Raw genomic sequence first — 23,466 nt, forward strand, 5'->3', positions numbered from 1 at the left:
CATCCAGGTCTCCCTGATTCCAAATTCTTCATCCTATCATTAGACTGAGTGAGGAAAGGTGAAAGAAAGGGAAGGAGGAGAAAATAAACAGGAACCTAATGGACTTCTCCCAGGATCTTTGTATTTTGGGAGTCACCTGGAGTCCATGGTTTGGTCCCTACCCTTACATGTCCAGAAACTTGGATTTTATCATATTTACCCAAAGGATATTGACTTTGAAAAATCAATATTATGCTAACCAAATTACGCTAACAGGGAAAAAAAACGGAGTCAACAATTGGAAAATCTAAGTTTTACTTAGAAGCTGTCCCCAATTAGCCCTCAGTTTCCTCACTGGTAAAAATGAGAAAACTCACTAGGCTCCTTCCATCTTTGTTTCAAGATCCTCCTAATCTCGAGCATTCTCTGCTGTAAAGTCCCTCCCAGCTCTAACAGTCCAGGATTCCATCAGACTTATTCATGGGCTCAATTGCCAATTTAATAATTTGCGATGGGAGTCATAACTTTTCAGTAACAAGGATTGCTGCAATCTGTCACATATAGTGTTTCTCTCCCCATAGAGTACTAGATAAACACTGACTCATTCTTCCCTGGATTTTCTTTTCCTAGCCCCCACCTATGAAAACTCTTAATAAGCATTTGTTGATTGACTAGACCCTCTGCAGTCTCCATTTTCCCCTCTCTTTCCTCAAACCCTGTTACATTCTTTTTGTTTGATGCAACTTAATAGCTTTCTTTAGAACAGTTACATTTTAAATTAGACTCTTGCTTAAATTAAGAATCTTGGGCAGCAATATGTGGCAGTGGATAGAGCACCAGCCCTGAAGTCAGGAGGACCTGAGTTCAAATCTGGCCTCAGACACAACCCTTCTTAGCTGTGTGACCCTGGTCAAGTCACTTGACCCCAATTGCCTCAGCCAAAATAATAATAATAATAAGGATCTTTCAGGAAAAATTCTGACCTTCAGGAATAGAATGCTTGATCTCCCAAGAATCTCCAGGGACAGGAAGCTGATCTTAAACCTTTCTTTTCTAAACTCCTCAAATTCTGAGAGCAGCTCCTATTAGTACTACACCAACAATAGTAATAGAGCTGGAAGAGCCCTTTGGACAGAAAATGTCAGAACTGGAGAGAGCTTAGAGCAGAGAATGCCAGAGCTGGGAGGAGTCTTAGAATATAGAGTATTCGAGCTGGATTTTCTTGAGGAGAACCATGATATCAGGAAAGTGATGCTTTATCTTGAAAGTGAATTGGATTTAAGTGAGGGAGGGCTGTGCAAAGTCACTAGCCTCACTTTCTCCTCCAGAACCATCTGGATCCAGTGGCCAGATATAGAGCAGGACACCTGGAGATGGCCTTGGATGCAGATGGCCTTTGTAAGCCAAGATCTTTCCCAGGTTTCAGTTTGATTGAGGTAACCGCCATTTAGTCATGAAAACTAAGTCAAAAATGAGACAAAGAATAAACTCTTTTATCCAGTCCAAAAAAAAAAAAAATCAATCTGGGAGGGCAAGAGGTCTCAGAGATGACCTAGTGTAGATCTTATATTACAAAGAAAGACATGAGACCCCGGGGGTGGGGGTGGGAAGATGACCCATCCAAGGTCACCCAGTGAATTAGCAATGATTCCCTTTGTTTGACACTCATCCTTACCTCCGCCTTTTAAGCCAGTGGATCTGTGCCCTTTCCAGAAACCCAGAATGGCATGTTGGTGTTTTGCTAACAAAGCCCAAGTGAGGCCCACATAATTCCCTATGATCCCTTGTCCAAATTTAGCCTCACAAGGCACGCAAAAAACCCAGGTCCCAGCCCCAGAGACAGGTCTTTTGCAAGCCTGTAAAATCAATAGTTTGTCTTTGGGGACTGCTGCCTACTGGCAGCCTCCTCCCTCCCCTTCAGGGCCCTCCCTTCCCTGGACAACTGTCTTCACATGGCAGATCCCAAGGATAAGATGAACTGATTCACACCAAGATGTTAGTGACTAATAATGGCACAGTGAGACTCCCCCTTCCCTGGTATTCACATGCTCACTAAAGTCAACCTAGAGGAAAGGCATTGTAAATGTTGGTACTTCAGATGACAGAGAAAGATCACAGGCAATATGATTCATGGGTTCCTTCTTGGTATCGGTGCATATTCTTCTTACTAACCTCAAGAAAGTTTTTTGGCTGTAAACCAATTCCATTTTGTGGACTTCAGGTTCCTCATCTATAAAATGACCCAATTTGATTCAATGATTTCTACGGGCCTTCCTGGCTCTGACATCTTCGGTTCTAAGGACCCTCTCACCTCTGACATTCTGGGTTCTAAGGGCCCTCTCAGGTCTGACATTCTGATTTCTGATGGCCCTCCCAGTCCTGACATTCTATCTTCAGTCCTAACACTTTCTGTTCTAAGTTCCCTACCAGCCCTACTATTCTCTATTCCCTTTTCTCACTGATCCCTATGATCACACAAGTCAAATTCTAGTTCTAAGAGTCTAGATTTTTTTCAAAGAGTAAGATTTCATCTCCCTAAGTGCCACATGAGAGCCTCTCCATAACCCAACTCTTCTCCCTTTTGCAGTGCAGCCCCTGCTGATGCCAAAACCTTCAGCCTGAAACACACAGATGACGTACAGGTAGAAGCAGTGATCGATGGGCAGGCTGAGGAGACCACGACCAATGGCAAACAGCGATGGGCCCTCTCCCCCAGCACCATTCTCCGTCTCAGCATGAACCAGCCCAGCACAGATGTCAGCAGCGATAAGGTACAGGAACATGGAGGGTTGGGTTTAAGGTAGGAAGGGAAGATGGACACCCACCAGAACAGCAGTGGAAAGGAAAATCTGAAGGTTGAAGGAACTATGTCCGCTCTATATGAGCAAAGAACTTTACCGAGAGCCTAAAATTGGCAGTGGGACTGGGTTCTTAGCTTAACCTAGAGTTTCATAGTACAAGCATATGCATGATGAGAGAGAGAACGGGCTTGATAGGCTAAAAATTGGGGGGGGTTGAACAATGTTCTGAAATGTCATCATCTGCCTTCTTTTTTCTTCCTTCTCCCACTATGGATCCCCAGGTGACCGTCAACTATTATGCAGAGGAAAGCAATACTCCCATTGATCAAGCTGGTCTTTTCCTCACAGCTATTGGTAAGTAACAACCAATATTATAGAGATCTGCCCATTTAGCATCACAGATTCCTTGCCTTTCAGTTCTAGGAGGGGTCTTAAATATGGAACATCAGAGTAGAGAATATTAGAGCTGGTAGGGATGGTAAAATATAAACCTTAGAACATAAAATGGCAGAGTTGGAAGAGGACCTTAGAACAAAGAGTATCAAAGCCAGGAGGGTCATTAAACATAGAATTTCAAGTCTGAGAGGGAACTCAAAATGTCAGCTGGAAGAGATTCTAGAATATAGAACATCTGATTTGGAAAGATGATTTATGATTTGGAAAGGATGCTAGAATAAAGAATGTCAGAACTGGAAGCACCCTTAGAACACAGAATGTCAGATTTGGAAAGAGATCTTAGAACACAGAATGTCAGAACTGGAAATGGGCTTTAGAACAGAGTACTTCAAAGTTGAGATGACCCTTAGAATACAGAATGCTGACCCTGGAAAGAGACTTTAAAATAGAGAATGTCAGATCTGGATGGATCCTTAGAATAAAGAATGTCAAAACTTGAAAAAGACCTTAGAACAGAGACCTTTCAATTTGGGAAGACCCTTAGAACAGAGAATGTCAGAACTGGAAAGGGGCCTTAGAACAGAATACATCAAAGTTGAGAGGACCCTTAGAATACAAAATGCCAACCCTGGAAAGCGACTTTAAAACAGAGAATGATAAATCTTGATGGATTCTTAGAATAAAGAATGTCAGAACTGGAAAAAGACCTTAGAACAGAGAACATTCATTTTGGGAAGACCCTTAGAACAGAGAATGTCAGAACTGGAAAGGTTCCTTAGAACAGAATCCATAAACCCACAAGTTCATCAATGGAAGCATACATAGAAGCAAGCACACAGCCTTGTTTCATTCCATTGGTGCCTGGGAAAGCTCGAAAGCATCACCTATTGTCCAGTACCCAGGTAAATAGGCCATCGTGAAACTGAAATACTATACCCGAGGAACTTCTCTGGACAACCAAATTTTGACATAATTTCCCATGAACCCTTATGACTGACAGTATCGAAGGTGTTGGTCAGATCCAAAGATGTTATATACAGACCTCTGCTCTGCTCCTGGCATTTTTCCTGGAGTTGTCAGGCAGTAGACGCCATATCGGCTGTTCTTTGGCTCCTTCTGAAGCCGCACTGGCTCTCAGGTAGATGACCTTTTTCTAGATGTGAGATCAGCCTATTAAGAAGTTCTCTGGCAAGAATCTTGCCAGCAATGACTAAGAGAGAGATCCCCCTGTGATTATCACAGGACAATCTATTCCCTTTACTTTTATAAAGAGGACAATGGAGGCATCCTACCGGCATAATTTCCTCATGGAAACTTGGAACTTAATCTGGAAAGTTTTAGTCAGCTTTTGTATGAGCAATGAACCCCACCATCCTTGAAATCTCGGGGGGAATAGAATCAGCACCTGTGCTTTATCCCTCAAAAGTAAGCTAATAGTATTCAAAAACTTCTTCTTCAGTTTGAATTGTCTTAGGAAGATTCTGAAGATCACCTGGCAGGATAAGATATCAGATGCAGAGGTCCTTTCTTGAGCTAAATTGTCAAACTTTCTCTTCTACAAAGAGCACAACTCCCTTGGGCTGGGCAGCTTGTTCAAAAGCCAAATGTATTCTTGCCAAAAAAAAAAGTATTTTATGGATAACTCACACAGGGCAAGCACTCACAAGGTGATCAGAAAAAGTGATACTAGAACACTCTCAAGCTCCTTCTTAAGAACTTTAGCATTGATTGTGTGATGTGGGAAAGAAACACTGGCACAAGATCACTCACGTGACATGCCCTCACCAGAAAAGGTGATGTGCTCTATGAGCAAAGCAGAAGAAACATGAGATGTGCAAAGTTAGAGAAAGCACCCCAAATGTTCATAGGGACTATTTGTGTCCACCCTATGGCAGAGCGCTTCAAGCTCGTACTGGTCTGATCAGCCATAGTCAGACACACAGTAACTCGACTCTAACAGAATGATGTCATTTTGGTCCTCTTCAAGAATGAAACCCAATAACCAGCAGTGAAAAGAGACCTTAAAGCAGAAAGTGTTAAAGCTGGTAGGACCCCGAGAACAGAGAATGTCAGAACTGGAAAAGCACCTTAGAGAACATCAAAGCTGGGAGGATCCTGAGAACAGAGAATGTCAGAAATGAAAAGAGATCTCAGAGAACATCAAAGCTGGGAGGACCCTGAAAACACAGGATGTCAGAACTGAAAAGTGATCTTAGAGAATATCAGAGTGGTAGGACCCCAAGAACAGAGAATGTCAGAACTAGAAAGGGATCTTAGAGAATATCAGAACTGGGAGAGCCCTGAGAACACAGAATGTCAGAAATGAAAAGGGATCTCAGAGAACATCAAAGCTGGGAGGACCCTGAAAACACAGAATGTCAGAACTGGAAAGTGATCTTAGAGAACATCAGAGTGGTAGGACCCCAAGAACAGAGAATGTCAGGACTAGAAAGGGATCTTAGAGAATATCAGAACTGGGAGAACCCTGAGAACACAGAATGTCAGAAATGAAAAGGGATCTTAGAACAGAAAACATAAAAGTTAGGAGGATCTTCCTCCTCCTCCAGTGTAGAATGTCACACTGGAATGGGACTGTTTGCTCCAACCCCCTCATTTTTTTAGTTGAAAATTTATTCAAGGTCACTCATTGAGGTAATGCCAGCTAATACCCAATCAGATTTGGCACGGGCAACTTTTCTACACAGTTCTCATGAATAATGCAGACTCACCAGGGGATAGAAGGAGTGCCCAGAGGTCCTTGGCTCTGTGTTCTGATGCCCAAGGCATTCTGCCAAGGTTCCAACAGAGGCTCCCCTGAATGAACCCCCCCCAAAAGATTTCAAGCTCCTAATGCTGCACACTGTGGGGAGACAAAAAGAGCAAGAGCAGGGTTTAGGTGAAGACAGAAACAGAAGTGGCCAAACCAGAGATCTGAGGGAATGGAACCAGAGCTCCCAGGATGGTAGTCATCAGAGCTGCAGCAATCAACTCAATGGGCATTGGGACTGAGCTGTCTCAGGTAACATCCCTAACTCACCCTTTCAGAAACATAATCTTCCTGTGACCCTGTTTTGACCAGAACTGGGAAGAGCTCTGTCAGGGAGCACAGGAAACAGACTTGGGTTATGTGGCCTGTGAGGGAAAACGTCAGCAGGAAGCACAAGCTGGGGAAAGAGGTACAAAGACACAAATTTCAGCTTGAAATCAAGAAAAACAGCAGAGTCATGGCATGGGTTGTGCCCTGAGATCATATTAATAAGAGCTCATATTTCTAGAACATTTTAAAGTTTCGAAAAACGTTTTCCTCAAATAGCTCCATGGCGTAGGTTATGTACAGATTTTTATGTCCACCTTACAGATGTAGAAACTGAGACTCAGAGAAGTCACTTGGATCATGAATCTGAAATTGGCAAGGACTTCAGAGACCATCTAGTTCATTCTATTATTTTTATATTTAGTGAAACTGAGGCTCAAGAAAACTAAATGTTTGGTCATAGATAGTAAGTGATAAGTTAAATTTGTACCCAGTCCCTCCCACCTTATTAGCTGTGTGACCCCGAGAGCAAGCCATTTCACCCTGTTTGCCTCAGTTTCCCCATCTGTAAAATGAGCTAGAGAAGGAAACGGTAAACCACTCCAGTATCTTTGCCAAGAAAACCCCAAATGGGATCACACAGAGTTGGACGTGACTGAACAACTGAATAACCACAAACCTCGGAGTCCAGAGGCCCTGCTCTTTCTATTGAATCCTGCTGAAGAAGGATTATCTAGGTAGCAAAGTTTAGAGGCGGGATTTGAATCTAGACCCACTGGTTCCAAACCACTGTTCTGCTTCCTGTTGTGAGGTGTTCCAACAGCTTGTCTGACCCTTTGTGAAGAGAAATGAGGGATGGGAAAATGGTCCTTGTTCCGGACTGAGATGAGATGCATCTTCCAGCTATGAGAATCTATAGATTGTAATGTATCCCAGGATGAATTCCTAAGGAGACAGTTTGGGGAATCCACTTCTATCAACCAGCAAGAGGGCAAGAGACATTGAATCCACTAAGATGCAGGAGAAAAAAGCTGGATTCAGGGACTCTGCATTCAAATTCTGACCTGATACTAACACGTGGCTGGGGCAAGTCCTCTTCTATAAAGGAATGGGGTTAGACTAAATGGCCTTGAAACTCCTTCTAAATCTGTGATGCTAGAATCCCAAATCCCTACCATTTCCCTCCTCCTTGGTCTTTTCTGCTATTCTAGAAAAAGCATTGAGCCTCTATTTTGTGGAAAGACTTGGAAGAAAGATAAGGAAGTAAAGAGAATAGAATTGTAAAGAAGTAATGGCTTTGTTATCTAGATGGTTCTCAAGTCAACTTGAAAAGAGGCAGAAGCAAGAATCCAATAAATGGATGCAATAAATAGTACATGCTAATCTTGCAATAGTGCAACATAGTGTGTAAGCTCCCACTTACCCTCTGGAATATGACCTGAGTTTAGAACCAGGACACTGAGCCTTCCTAATACTTCAAATCCCAGCTTGGTTCCTTATTGTGTATCTTCAAGCATATTATTTCACCTTTCTTGACTTCATTTGCTTCATCCCTCAATGCAGATTGGCAACTTGGTTAAAACTTGAGGCCTTTGCCTTTCTTTGTATCCTTGCTGCTTACCCTGGCACAGAGTAAGGGCTTAATAAATGCTTGTTGACTTGCTAAAGAATTGCCTTAAAATAAATAAATGAACAATTTTAAAACAGCTTAGAAAATTAATCCAGGATGTGGAGTTCAATGAGCTGCCCAGGCACCCACAGCCACGATGTGTCAAGTGAGGGATTTGAAACCAGGTCTTCCTGACTCCAAAGCCAACTTTTCACCCACCCTCTTATGCCATCTGGCCCCTTAGTCCTATTTTACAGCTAAGAAAACTGAGGCTCAGAGAGGTCAGTATTGGGATGTATGGTCTGGTTTTCCTACTGTTTAACATACTCTTCTATTAGGAGGACAGAGTTATCTCTACCATGATGGTCTGAGTGAAGGGACAAAAGTATGTTAAGTAACAACATTCCCCCACAGCATTTCTGCAGTTATCCTACTGAAGACAACCTGGGAATACACAGAGGGTAATGTGTAGCCTGAGAGGAAACAGTATAATGTGGAAAAGGATCATGGGATCATAAGTTAGAGTGGGAAGAAATTCTAGGGTCCTCTAGCCCAATGACCTCATTTTACAAAGAGGGAAACTGAGAACAAATTGGTTACAGCTTGCTGAAGATCACACAGCTTATTAATAAGTATCAAAATGACTTGGAGTCCAGGTCCTCTGCCTCCGAAGTCAAGGCTCTTTTCAGCTTGCCACATGGGCGCTTTGCCTTGGTCATGGAGAAGGGACTTCTAGGCTACTAGTATGGTCTCTGCCCCCAAAGTCCAGGCCCCAGCTTGATCTGCCTGCCCCAGGGGTAGCATTGAGAATGGAGAACTGGGCTCTATCACCTGGAATGAGAGTTGCCAGGCCTTCTTTCTACCCCAGGAAGCTGGAGAACTGGGCACCTGGCCACGTCGGGAGGCGGGAGGACTGTGGTAGGTGTTACCACCTTGAGTTCTAAGGCCAAGGAGAGGAGAGAGGGACCCAAGGAAGGCAAGCAGCAGCAGCCTCTCCACCCTCATGTTACCCTGAACCCAATCCCCTTGACATTTCCCTTTAATCTGCCTACCACTGGTGGGTGAACCACCTGACACCTTGGGACTATTCTGGGGAGCTGACCTAGGAGCCTGAGCCTTTGGAAAAATCTCTCCTGGGCTGGGAGGCCCCAATGCTAGATTCCCCCAGCTCTTCCTACCACCACCACCAACAGAGAAGAGAGAGAGCGAGACAGAAAGAGACAGAGAGACAGAGAGAGACAGAGAGACAGAGACAGAGAGAGGGAAGAGGGAGAGGCAGAGGGAGAGAGAGAGGAGTATAGAAGCAAAAGATGGTGGGACCTTCCAGGGAGGTGAACCTGGTATGTCCTTACATAATAAGTCAATCCCTGATGAGGAGGGTTAAAGAAGTCACAGAACGGTGGTGCTAGAATAATGGATAGCATTAAATCCCATCTCGTATACTTAATAGCCATGTGATGTTGGGGAAATTGCTTAACTCTTCTGAGCCTCAGTTTCTTCATCTGTAAAATGAGTGGGAGGTGGGGTGAACTCTAAGATCCCTTCCAACCCTGAATCTCTGACCCTATGATTGTGTACTGGAAAGATAGTCCACCAAGACCAAATCATTGGGGAAGGAGTTACAATGGGATGCCTGATGTGGGATGAGAAGAAGGGTACATAAACTGATAGGATTGCCCAATAATAATCATAATAACAATGTGTATTTCTATAATGATTTGCTTCCAAGCAGTCTCAAAGTTTGGGGATGGGGAAGTATCCCCATTTTACAGATGAGAAAAATGAAACTAATGAGGAAAGACTTGACCATGGTCACACTACTAAAATCAAGGTTTCAACTCGAATCTCCTGTCTTCAAATACAGCTCTTCTTCCATTACTACATAGTTAGGCTTTAAGGAAAACACAGAGCCTCAGATTTGGAAGGATGGAGAAGAGGTGGAACCAGCGGATGGTGAACAGAATGGAGAGAGAGAGATGCCCAATCCATGCCAGAATGCAAATTTCCATGACAACATAATCAGCCAATCAACTATGATCATCTTGGCTTTCCTTGAAAGTCTCTAGGAAAGGGAAATCCTAAGGCCTGGCCTGACCCATTTTGCTCTTGGGTAGCTCTAATAACAAGAGAGGAAGTTTTTCCTAAGCTAAGGCTAAATCATCCCTTCTGCAGTTCCCTCCTGGCCCGTCCCACCATTACTCCTTATCCCACTCTCTGGGGCCAAGAAAAATAAGTCTAATTTTGCTTTCACATATGACAGTCCTGGAAAACTTTGAACACAACTAGCCGTGAGGATTGGAGCTCTGGACACTAGGTTTCATTTCATGCAATGACAGTTGGGAAGCTGCACCATGGGGCATAGAACAGTAGCTTGGGACTCACCAGGCCTAAGTTTGATTCTCGGCCCAGTCACCTCCTAAATATTTGACCTTAGCTAACGAATTTCAGTTGTCCTATCAAAGGAACATTTATCAAGCTCCTACTCTATGGCAGGCTCCAGCCTAAAGTTCTAGGGAAAGAAAGACAAAAATAAATGTCATTCCTCGGGGAAGTTACAATCTAGCTGGAGAAGACAGCCTGCACATAGAGAGTTTAGATACAAAACTGAGAGAAAAGATTTTGTGAGGGAGGCCTTAGCAGCTTCTTGGGGACAGGGTGATGAAGAAATGTTGTCTTGTAGAAAATGGCCCTCAATCTAAGTCTTGAGGAAAACTAGAGTGTCTAAGAGCTGAGGATGGATGGCACTTTAGACAGTGGGGTGGCCAACAAACAGATTTTTGAAGTGAAAACCCAGTCATGAATATAAAGGCATCATAGAATGTTCTGTAGCTCTCCTATTTTCCAGATGGGAAAAACTGAGGCCCAAGGTCACATACCTACCAAGTGGCAGAGCTGGGATTTGACAGCGTGCCCTCTGGCTTCTAATCCAACATTCCTTCTAATATATCACAAAGAAGAGAAGATCTCCTATGTGGCTGATAAGCTAGGTTCTGAAGACCATTCCCAAAATCCCACAGAAAGCACTTTGAAGGGCATAATGCTCAATGGGCTACACAGAAATTCAGCACTATCTGAATGAGAAATTCATCTCTTTGAGAGAGCCTTCCTCGGCTGGCAGCCACCTCATTTACCTCCTGTGCCAGGACCCCCTCCTCTCCCGATGGAGACAGGAGTCCCTGCCAACAGCACTGAAATGCTGCCTGATCCCACTGTATGCCTGAGGCTCCAGATTACATCCAGTTGAAGGGCAAGTCTCCTGGAAGGTTCTTTGGGCAGGAGCCCATGACTAGATTCTTTGGTCCACGGCCCCTTCTAAGAATCATCGGCAATCAGAGACTGAAGAGAACTCCAAGGATATGTAATTTATTTCATACCTAAGCAGGAATCTCTTCCTCAGCATCTGCATAAATTTCCATTAAACTCTCTGGGCCTTAGTTTTCCCATCTCTTAAATGGGACTACCTATTTCAGTGGGGTTTTATGAGGAATTGTTTTGTAGACCGTAAAGTAGTACAGAAATGTGAGTTGTTGCTATTATTATGTTCTGGGTCTAGGTAGCAAGCACAGGTACATTGGACTCAATATTAATTAAGGCAGAAAGAATCTCAGAGATGGAAATCACGTCTTAAACTTAAATTTAAACAAGGAACCACTTGTCAGGAATGTTGTAACCCAATTGTCCAGTCTGAACACAATGCCTGACACATAGTAGATGCTTGGTTAATCCTAGTTGTTTGACGATTTCCAGGTGGGGCAGCGAGGTGGTGCAGTGGATAGAGCATCAGACTTGGAATTCAGAGTTCAAATCTGACCTTAGACACTCATTAGCCGTATGACCCTGGGCAAGTCACTTTACCCCGTTTGCCTCAGTTTCCTCATCTATAAAATGAATTGGAGAAGGAAATGGCAAATCACTGCAGTATTTTTTACTGAGAAAACCCTAAATGGGGTCACAAAGAGTCAGACATGACTGAACAACCATAACCTCCTTTGGTTCGTCTCACTCTTGGATAGTTTATAAATGTTAGCGTCTTTCCTTATCAAGCCAACGTTTGACTCATCAGCTTCTACTCACTGGTCCTTTGTTTTCAGCTCACTGGAAGTAAACAGAATTTAAATATTTGAATGCCCTTCCCCCATCTTTGCCCAGATTTTTCTCTAGGCTAAACATTTCAAGTTCTTTCTCTAATCCACTGAAAAAATGTACATTAAATACAAAGCTTCAGGCCCAATGTGAATGGCAGCTAGCAGAGGAGTGAGAGACACAGCAGCAGCTTAAGAGAACAGCTTTCGGTCTGGGTGGAGGCGTAGTGAAATCTGGTGAGGAAGGAGAGCCCTGGACGCAAAGTCTTGAGACCCCAGTTCAGATCATGATTCTGAGACTAGCTAGGTGATCTTAGAATGGACAATGATATTAATTATTCAGTTTTCTCTATAGCCTTAAAGGGGCATTCCCACATCTGTGGGTTCCCATTTCTGCACAATCCATTCAATCAACAACAGACATATATATTTTTATATTATATCCATTTTATTATGATTAATTTAAATTATTATACCATTATATTATAAATTAATCATGTCATATGATTACATAAGATATGATATTGTAGAATTGTATAAAATATAATATATAATGAATTATGTTCATAAATAATATTTATTAGATTATTAATGATATTATATAACTCAATTGTTACACTGATTTTGTTTATATTAATTTTATATAATATTATATATATTTTATTTCTCCCCATTATATGAAAAACAATTTTTTAAACATATCTTTTAAGTTTTGAATTTCAAATTCTATTCCTCCATTTCCTCTCCTCTCCCCTCCCTGAGATAGCAAACTATGAGATATGGGTTATACATGTGCAGTTGTGAAGAACATATTAATCATTTTGTACAAGAAGACTGGAATGAAGGGGAGGGAAGGAAGGAAGGAAGGAAGGAAGGAAGGAAGGAAGGAAGGGAAATAGTAGGCTTCAATTTGTATTCAAATTATTAGTTCTTTCTTTTAAGGCCGTATCTTTCATCATGAGTCTTTTGGGATTGTCTTAGATCATTATATTGCTGATAAGAGCTAAGTCATTCACAGTTCCTCATCAAACAATATTTCTTCAACAGGTTTTATTAAACAACTACTGTGTGCATTATTTATTATTATAGATTATAGATCAGATATTATAGGTTATATAGATATTATTAGGTACTGGGGATACAAAGACTTGGTATACTCACCTGCAAAATAGAAGCAAAAATGTTTGTACTTTGGAGCATAAGGTTTTTCCTGAGGAAAGCATTTTGTAAGGATTAGAACACAGGCAATGCTCAGATCAGATCAAGGCTCAATTAAATGGTCCCAACAACCTCCCTCCTGCTGCTATCATGGGAAATAGAGAAGGCAAGAGAAAGAGAGAATGAAGACCATTTGGGTGAGATGTAACTGCCTCTCCTCCTTGTCCCAGTGGAGAAGAGAACCCTCCCCCTCACTTCCCCAGTCTGTCAGTTGAGGGACAGCTCTTTACAATGAATCTGATGGCTGTGTCTTCTCCACAGAGATCTCCCTAGATGTGGATGCAGATCGAGATGGAGTTGTGGAAAAGAATAATCCTAAGAAGGTAAGTCAGCATATTCCCATCCCCTGTGGGACTCAGTGTTCCAGGCAACTGGTGACTAATGGATCAGTCCACAACACAAACTAAATTAAGTTCCTAGTTGTGGACAAGTCACCTAATCTCTGTTTACCTCAGTTTTCTCATCTGTAAAAAGGGCACAAAAACATATATTATTGGTGTTGTTAGTGCACCTCCTTCACAGGGTTATTGTGAGAATCAAATAAGATAATATTTGTAAATTCTTATTCATGGACAGATAGAATTCTTTCCTTTACTTTGTTCCCAGTCTGGGGTGGAGAGAGCGGAGCCTAGTTTCTGACCTCAGGAAGCTCCCAAACTGAAAGAGAAGAAATGAACAAATGCATGAATGATTTTAAAAGTGTGCTAGCTGTTCCTGGCACTGTCCTTGGTGCTAGGATACAAATATCCAAAAGAAAAGAAAAAGTCAAAAGAAAGAAAGAAATGGTCTCTGCCCTCAAGAAGCATATATTTTAGAAGAGAAAATGAGGTAACATGTTCAACATTTTGCAAACTTGAAAGGGTCTGTATAGATGCTAGCTATTATTTTTATTTCCAGACATTTCTTCTAAATGAGGAAAGGGAAGGGTGATCCTATGCATAGGGAGGTCTATCATGGAGATGTCCAGAGAACAGAATGCTAAGTCTAGGTCAGATATGGTATATCCTCATCAATGAAGAGTCCTGGACCCTGGAATGGGTGCAAGGGGGTTGAATCAGAAACATCAGGCAAGATGTAAGGCATAGACTAAAGATGGGCAGTCCCTGATCCCAAGGAGCTCTCAGATCGAAGAAGGAAAACACAGCCCCTGTCTTCAGGGAGCTCCTATTTTACAGAGGCAAAGGTCCAAAGGATGTAAGTAAATCATCAGTAGAACTAGAAGGAGACCCCAGACCTCCAGAACACCAAGCCCAGTGTTTTTCTGGTCCTACTCTCCTTTTCCCAGCCCACCTATACACCAAGGAGTGACATGGTCATAAGACTGTTAGGAATGAAAGAAAAGCACAGCCTCCGGAGACAGTGCTGCCCTTTCCAATTTAGCACCCAATAAATCGTGCTTCTCAGAGTCAGCCAAAATAGAAACCTGCCCCTGTAAAAAGCCTCATTGTCTAGGTCTCAAGCCAGAACACATTAAAAGAAAGCCCGTCTGTGTAACCCTAAAGCACGATGGATTGCTGAATGGGGAGTGGGAGGCAAGGGCCTATGTCCAAGTCTTTCATAAATGGGCTATCTGACCTTGGGTAGAGCACACCCCCTCTCCTGGATTCCATTTCTCCATATAGACAAGTGGTTGATAAATTTTCTCATCTTGTGATCTCCCCCTGACAGCTTCTGTGCCTTCCCTGCTCCCAATAAAAGAAAGCCAGCTGACAGGCCTGCCTCCCAGAGTCAGGAGGGAACATCTGTGCTAGATCAGGCAGGGTCAGTCCCCAGAAGGCTGGTGCTTACTGCAAAATTGCTGAGAACTCACATCCCTAGCACTCCCTCCCTTCTAGGAAAGGGACCACAAGCCCCACCAGTTTATAGAATCAACTAGATTCAAAATCCCACCTATTTATACTGCCTTAGACACTTTGGACTCCAGTTTTATCTTCTATAGCATGAAAAGGTTGGAACACTGTCAGAAATGATGAAGGGGACAGTATTAAAGAAACTTTGAAAGATCTGGATGAATTGATACAGAGTGAAGAGAACAGAACCAAGAGAACAATGTATATGATAGTAGTAACATTGTATAAAGATAGATAACTCTGAAAGATTAAGAACTCCAAGCTGCCCAATGAGCAACCATGATTTCAAAGGAATTGTAATAAAACAGTCTGTCTATCTATTGACAAAGAGGTTATAGATCTAGAGAATAGACAAAGACATTTTTTGAACATGGAAATTTGTTTTTCTTAACTATCCGTGTTTGTTACAAGGATATCATTTTTTTTTCTTTTTCTTGGGGAGGGAAGTAAAGGGGATCAGAGGAGAGAAGCAATAAAATAAAGGTGTTGGATGACTCCTGAGGTTCCATCTAATCTATGGGCTTGTCGTGCCTGGACAGAAATATTCTCTTTTAGTTCAGCTCTCTGTCTTTTCTTAGAACCAAATCCCCTTCTCCAAGAGGAGGTATTAGAAAAGCCCACTTAAGCCTCTTGCTCCCTTGAGACAATGAGGAGCATGATGATCTGTGAGGAGAGGGGAGGGAGCCATTGGTTTTAGAATCAAATTCTTTCCTCTGACATTAGCTATGTAAATCACTAATGGGAAGACAATGGGCCTCAGTTTCCTCATCTGTAAAAAGCACATAATATCCATAGTACCTGTAAAACAGAGTTGTTCAGTAAATCACTGAGCCTTTATTAAGTACTTACTATGTGCTAGGTACCATGCCAAGCCCTGGGAAAGCAAACACAAAAGGGAAAGAAAGAGCTTCTGGAATTCAATTCTAATGGTTGTGAGAATCAGGTGAAATTATATCCATAAAATGTTTTTCAAAATGTAAAATACAAAATATGAGTCATTTTAGGGATGCAATTCTGTGATTTCATTAATGTAGGAAGCTAATTCTTTCCACAGATGCCTGGGAGAATAAGCCCAGTAGGTCCCATTTAAATGTTCAAGACAACAGTCCAGGGAATTCAAGCTAAAAATTATTCAGTGATGCTTTAAGCAGTAAATGATTGCCCAATTATGTTGTGCCTTTATTGTAATTTTCAAAAATGTTATTTACATCCAACAAAATTTGTAACTTAATGAAGTGAACATGTGAGGATTTGTGCTTGGATTATTTCCTTTGAATTCTCACAGAATATCCCAAATAAAATATTTGTATTTTTTAATAGAGTGTTGTAATTGTATATTTAGAATTTTTAGTTACAAATAAAATTAAATTTTAAATTTTATGATTATAAATATACAATGTAAATTTTGTTTTGATGTTTTGGGGGCAAAAGTAACCATTGTAGCTACTGTATGCACTTAATAACACTAAAACAATAGTATAAGTAATATGCTAAATTACCCTAAGAGTTAATAATACATTTTGTAGTTGTTATTGAAAGAGATCTCAGAATAAAAACCTTGGGAATCACTTCACTGTCAATAGCTAGTTTAATTTAGATTATAGATCATTTGGGGGTTTAAACTCAAGTCCTCTGAACTCCAAAACCCACCCTCTATCTACTATGTCCCAAGTAGAGTCAACAAAGAGTGCTATTATTTATTAATAAAGGAGAATATTTGATATGGTAGAAAGAATAGTAGATAGAAAACGTGAAATCAAGTTTAGCCATTAACTGGCTGTATATATTGGTCAAATCATTTAAAGTCTCTGACCCGCCATTTTTTCACTTGTAGAATGAGACTGTTGTTTTTATTCATTCACTTTTCAGTTATGTCCAACTCCTCATGACTATTTAGAATTTTCTTGGAAAAGATACTGGAGTGGTTTGCCATTTCCTTCTCTAGCTCATTTTACAGATGAAGAAATTGAGCCAAACAGTGACTTGTCCAGAGTCACACGCTAGTAAAGATTTGAGGCCATATATAAACTCAGGTCTTCTCAACTGGAGACCTGGTGCTCTGTCCACTAGCTACCTAGCTGTTCATACAATGAAAGAGTTGGATTAAAATAATTCTAAAACCCCTGCTGAGTCTGACATTCTGTGCCTATGATGCTGTAATGATAGTAGCTAATTATAGTTGCAGTTTATAAAGGTTTTTCCCATGTATAAGCCTCACAAAACCCCCATTTTACAAATGAGAAAACTAACAGTGGTAAGTAAATGGTTTTTCTCAAGGTTATACTGTACATGATGGAGTCAGAATTCAAACCCAGGCCCTTGAACTTTTGTTCTCTCTCCCCTTTCCCCCATGAGTGTCCCCCAGGCCTAGAATGCACTCCCTTCTCTTCTACCTTTTGGAAACCTTAGCAATCCTCCCAGCTACTAATGCCTAGGGAAAAAATCTCCGTCCCACTATCCTATCTATAATTAAATGTGCACATGTTATCTCCCCTGATCAAATAGAAATTCTTTGAAGGCAAAAACTTTCATTTTGTCTTGATATCCCCATGTGCTAGCACAGTGTCACATATGTTGTGGGAATTTTATCAATGTTTTTGGGTTGAATTGGGTTAATGTAGGTATTATTAGTTCCTTTTTGGAAATGGGTAAACTGAGACCCAGATTTGCCAGGATTCGATTTCAAATCTCCTGACTTGATCATCACACTGCTTCTAGGATGCTCTTGGTCTCCAGGTTGGCCCATGCTGTCTCTCAATGCCTAGGGTGGTAAGAATAGAGCTGGAGAGTCTGACCTCTGCCCCTCTTACTCTAGTCAACCAGGGATTTCTCTCTAGGCCTGGGTGCCAGTGTTTCCAATGCCCACAAAAATGACCCTTCTCAAAAGCAATAAATATTATGGAAAGAGAACTGGATAGGAAATTAAAAAGCTTAGGTTCAAATCACAATCATTTTCCCACTCTGTTCCTCAGTTTCCTCCATTGTAAAATTAAGGAGTTGATCTAGATGACTGACTCTAAGATCATGTTGATTCTCACTCCTATGAAACCTCCCTATTTGTGGGTATCACAGGACATGTGTTTTAGGTATGGAGAGTTGGCTAGTATTGGTCTTCCAGGGGGCGAGAGGAGAGGGGCTTGTTACTCACATGTTGGGCTCATGTTGTCTACAGGCATCCTGGACCTGGGGTCCTGATGGCCAGGGGGCCGTCCTGCTGGTGAACTGTGACAGGGAAATCCCTTGGCTACCCAAGGAAGATTGCTCTGACAACAAGGTCTACACCAAAGAAGGTAATAGAGATGGTTCCAAGGGGTCCTTTGGGTGGGGTGAGCCACATGTTCCCTGGGGATAGGAGAAGGGAAAGACAGTCTCTTTTTTTTTTCTTTTCTTGGGGGCCAAAAGGGAACAGAAGGGCAGCTTGAGGTTGCTGTGCCAGTTATTTTGATCTGACCAGACATGGCATCAACTCCAGCTTGGAACTGCTGGGGAACAAGAAGGGTGAAGGGCACAGGACCCAGGGACCCTGACAACATTTCCGTCTCACTGATGCTCTGTCCTCCTTGTCTCTCTGCAGACCTGAAGGACATGTCTCCAATGATCCTGAGGACCAATGGCCCCACCCAACTCCCAAAAGGCTATGAAATGGTTCTCTACATTTCCATCAGTGACTCGGACAAAGTGGGCGTGTTCTATGTGGATAGTGAGTGTGATCCCAACCTCCCAGGCCATCCCAATCCCCACACCCACAGCCCCAGATCTCCCTCTAGGTAGCTGCTCAATTCAGCAACATTTACCTGGGCAGTTCCCATAAGCCCAGCTGGGCTGCCCATATGCCCTGACCTATCCTAGTTAGAAAAACCCAACTCATAAAAAGAGCTAAATAAGAAAGAGAGTGCAGGATATAGTAAAGGGCTGATTCATCAGTCTCATTAAATATCAGAACCAGGCTCTTAGAACAGAAGATGTCAGAGCCAGGGTGGGGCCTTAGAATACAGGATGTCAGAGCTGGAAGGGCCATTAGAACTGAGAATGTCAGAGCTCGGAAGAAACTTAGAACAGTGGATATTAGAGATGAGAGAAGTTCTAGAATACAGGATAGGCCCTTGGAACCCAGGATGTCAGAGCTGGGAGGGCTTTAGAACCCAGGATGTCAGGGCCGGGAGGGCCCTTGGAACACAGGATGTCAGAGCTGGGAGGGCCCTTGGAACCCAAAATGTCAAAGCTGGGAGGGCCCTTAGAACACAGAATATTAGAGCTGGGAAGGCCTTTAGAAATCATCTGGTTTTAAAAGCTAGTTTTCCAAAGGAGGATACTGAAACTGAGAAGAGAATGACTTTTGGAGTCACACACTGTATCAGCAGAACATCCTAGACTGGCAATTCTGCCTCCTTTTCAAGAGTTTTTCTAGCCCATCACACTAACTCAGTCTCCCTTTTTTTTCTTATACCTATATAATTTGATTCAATTCAATTCAATAAATATTTATTAAGTGCCTACTATGTACCAGGAACTGAGCTAAGAATTGGGGATAGAAAAAAGAAAAGCAAAAGACAATTTCTGCCCTCAAAGAGATTAAACTCTAATGGGGGGAAACATGCAATAATTATATATAAATAAGTTCTATACAGTAGGGAACAATCAAGGGAGGGAACTGAAATTAAGAGGGTTGGGAAGAGCTTCCTGGAGAAGTAGGATTTTAATTGGGACTTAAAGAAATCCAGGAAGAGCAGTGGTCAGAGGGCAGGAGAGAAATCATTCCAAGCATGGCAGAGAAAATATTTGCAGTCAGAAGATGGAGTGTCTTGTTTGAGGAGTTTGAGGAGGCCAGTGTCCCTGAATTAGAAAGCATGTTTTGGGGACTAAGATGTAAAAAGACTGGAAATGTTGGCAGGGGCAGCTTAAGAAGGGTTTTGAATGCCAAACATCATTTTATATTTGCTGAAGGTCAAGGGGAGCTGCTGGAACTTATTGAGTAGGGGCTAACATGATTAGATGTGAGTTTTAGAAAATCTCTTTAAAGGAAAAATCTCATGAAGGACAAACTAAGTGGGAAGATACTTGAGGCAGGTAGACTCACTATAGCTATTGCAGTAGCCCAGGAGTGAGATGAGGAGGATCTGCACCAAAGGAGAAGATGGGCACGTGGGAGAAATGTCACAAAGACAAAATCAATAAGCCTTGGCAACAACTTGGATATGGAAGGTGGGCGAGAATGAAAAGTTCAGGACAACTTCTAGACTGTGATCCTCAGGGACTGGGAAGGCAGTGTTGCCCCCACTGGAAATAGGAACGGTGAAAGGTTTAGGGGGAAAGACGCTGAGTTCTGCTTTGTATATGTTCGGTTTAAGATGTCCATTGGACATCCAGTTTGAGATGTCTGAAAAGGAGATGAAAATGTCGGATTGGAGATCAGTGCATTGGAATGCACTATACAATTATCCTTTCCACTACAAGGGAGTGTAGGGAAATGGTGACCCTGTGACCTGGAAAACCCGCATTAAAAAATGTTGGGTCCTTCCAGAGAAGAAGTCTGAATTATTATGGGCTTGAAAGATAAAATATGTTGATGTTATACAATACTAGACATATATAGTTTCTAAACTTTTTTCTGTGTCCTCTGCTGGCCTTGGCAACTTATGCAAAACTCCCCCAAATTATCATTTAATTTCTTATACCAACCCGTGATATATTGAAACTGCAATGGGGAAAGTCATGATGTGGAAGGAATAACTGTAGTATGTGCTGGGGTGGGGGGAACACTCAACGTTCTGTATTTTGACCAAAAAGTCTGTGAGAGACAAACTTCATAGGATCCAAGAATTAGAGCTGGAAAGAATCTTAGGGGTCTTCAAGTCTAACTCTGTTATTTTTATTTATTTGTTAGTTTGTTTGTTTGTTTGTTTGCTGAGGCAATTAGGATTAAGTGATTTGCCTGGAAGTGTTAAGTGTCTGAGATCAAATGTGAACTCAGATCCTCCTAACTTCAGGGTTGGTGCTCTAAGCACTGTGCCACCTAACTGTTCTAACTTATTTTTAACAAAAAAGGAAACTGAGGCAAAATAGATGACACAGCTAAAGTGTCTGAAATTGGATTTGTAAATTATCTGCTTGGAAAGCATTCTGTTTTCTCCTTCTTGGTGAGCTCCTGTCTGACTGAAGCCAAACTCACAAGGTTTAGAACAGAGTCTCCAAAACTAAAATTTAAGGTTGCTTGATTTACCAAAAACAAAACAAAACAAAAAACCCTATGCTGAATTAATAGTGGGAGGTCAGGATTTCATTCACTCAATTGTAGTATAGAAACATTAATTTGTTGGCACGTAGAATCTTTAAGAACATCTATCTATTAATGAAGAGAATCCCCTGGATTAAAATTAACTCCATAGCTTGAAAAAAAAATCCCATGTTTATATTAGGGTTTTTTTGGTTTGTTTTTTGACTAGAAAAAAGCCATTCTTTACTTCATTTCTTACCTAGCCTAAGTCATTGAATGGGTGTTGCCTCAATCAAACTGAGACCTGCTGAAGATCTTAGCTTCAAAAGGTCAAGGTCTCCCACTGCATTCAAGGTCATCTCCAGTCATCCTGATCCTGGTCATTGGAGCTAGATATCTGGCCCCGGAAGAGAGAGTGAGACTGGTGACTTTGCACAGTCCTTCTTTACTTATATCCAATTCACTTGCAAATCACTTTCCTAATATCGTTGGTCCTCTTCTAGAACACAGGACAAACAATAACAAATCTCCTTCTCAGAGTTTAGGGCTGAGACATCCCTCTAAATGATTCAAGATAAAGTCAGTTCAAGGCTTCCTTTGGTTAACAAAGAGAACTTTCCCCTTTTTTTCTCCTAAATATTTGCTGTGCTCAAAGCTAAAGCCTAGAGATTCAATTATAATTAAACTCTGTCACTTCCATTAATCCCCACAAACAAAAGACCCAGACACTTTCTAATTAGTCTTTCAGTTTTCTGAGACTGAAGACTTCAAATAGCATTGAGATACCATTCATTCATTGGTTGGTGGTCCTTCATTCTGGAAGAGGACCAAAATGGCATCACTATGTTAGAGCCACCTACCAGTGTAAGCAGTTCCTGGGTTTAATGGTGAAACATGGTACTTAGAATCAAAAAGACCAGAGTTCAATTTCCTGACATGAATCTGAACCAATCCTTATCTTCACTGAGCCTCGATTTTTTCATTTGTAAAATAGGGGTAATGAGAGTGCCCACCTTGCAAGATTTTTTGTGGGAATTTAATGAGGTAATATATGTAAACTTTCAAACATTATATGGGGGTTCTTACTCTGGGCTTTATGAACTTTTAAAAACGTATTGATAAATCTATTTCAGTAAAAGTGATTTACTTTGTAATTTTGTTATATATTTAAAACTTTCTTTTAAGGAGGGCTTCGCAGGCTCTCAGAAGGCACACACAAAAAAGGTTAAGAACCTCTGACTCCTACAAATATAGATGTGGTCTGAACATAGGATTTCATTACATGCATTCTCCCTGCTCACTCCAATTCCATCTCCTAGGGCCTTCTCCCAACCTTTTCTCCTTGAGGCTCTCCTTTTCTGCCTTGTGAGACTATGGCCAATTGGCCAACGTCAACCGTGTCATTGTTAAGTTGTGTCTGGCTCTTTGTGACCAACACTACCTATGGGATCCTCTTGGCAAAGAGACTGGAATGGCTTGTCATTTCCTTCTCCCCCTCATTTACAGATGAGGAAACTGAGGCAACAGAGTGAAGTAACTTGCCCAGCTGTTAGGTGTTGGGCCACATTGGAGCTCGGGTCTTTCTGATATCCACTGAACCGGCTAGCCGCCTCCTGTTAATCACTCCCAACAGGCTAACGCCTTCCCTCTCTAAAATTTTACTAGCACCTTTGAGGGGCACAGGACACTGTAAATTAAAGCTAATAAGATATTTTAGGCCCTATAGGAAAGGATCCTTGGAACAGAGAGCCAGAAATCTGCCTAGGATATTTCCAAGTTATTTCATTTTCTTTGAACGAGATGAACATTTCAGAAACATCCATGCACTCAGTGATGTTAATGAAACGAAAGGGCGAGCATAGAGTGAGTGTTTCTGCCGCCCCTTGGGGTCAGACTGGTACTTGTCAAAGGCATGAGTTGGATGAGGACTCCTGAACTGGGAGATCACGTTATAAAGGCCTAGAGGAAAGTAGGTAGTAAGATTACAGGATCTGATGTCAGAAAGACCCAAGTTCAAAACCAGCTTCAGACACTAACTGTGATTGTGAGCAAGTCATGTTACTTCGGTCTGCCTCCATTTCCTCACCTGTAAACTGAGAATAATAATCGTAGTCAATAGGATTGTCTTAGAAAAAGCTTAACATAATAGGAGTTTAATAAATGCTTGTTTTCTTTCTCCTTCTCGTCTGGAAAGCTCATATTTCCCTGAGAGCTAATGCCAAGAAGATTCTGAGACCTTTCCAAGAACCATCTTTCAGTCTCACTTTCCACCTCCCTAAAATG

At 41.8% G+C, this 23,466-nt stretch overlaps 1 protein-coding gene across 1 annotated transcript in view; it reads left to right on the forward strand.

Moving 5' to 3' along the window:
* Nucleotides 1-23,466, forward strand: part of LOC127555807 (protein-arginine deiminase type-2) — a 62,497-nt gene that overhangs the window by 10,672 nt on the left and 28,359 nt on the right. The window contains exons 2-6 of the mRNA XM_051988420.1: nt 2,567-2,750; nt 3,062-3,134; nt 13,381-13,442; nt 18,142-18,259; nt 18,544-18,669. Coding sequence (XP_051844380.1) covers nt 2,567-2,750; nt 3,062-3,134; nt 13,381-13,442; nt 18,142-18,259; nt 18,544-18,669 — 563 coding nt within the window. The remainder of the gene's footprint in view (nt 1-2,566; nt 2,751-3,061; nt 3,135-13,380; nt 13,443-18,141; nt 18,260-18,543; nt 18,670-23,466) is intronic.

The sequence above is a fragment of the Antechinus flavipes genome, chromosome 3, assembly GCF_016432865.1.
Source record: "Antechinus flavipes isolate AdamAnt ecotype Samford, QLD, Australia chromosome 3, AdamAnt_v2, whole genome shotgun sequence".
Lineage (NCBI taxonomy): Eukaryota > Metazoa > Chordata > Mammalia > Dasyuromorphia > Dasyuridae > Antechinus > Antechinus flavipes.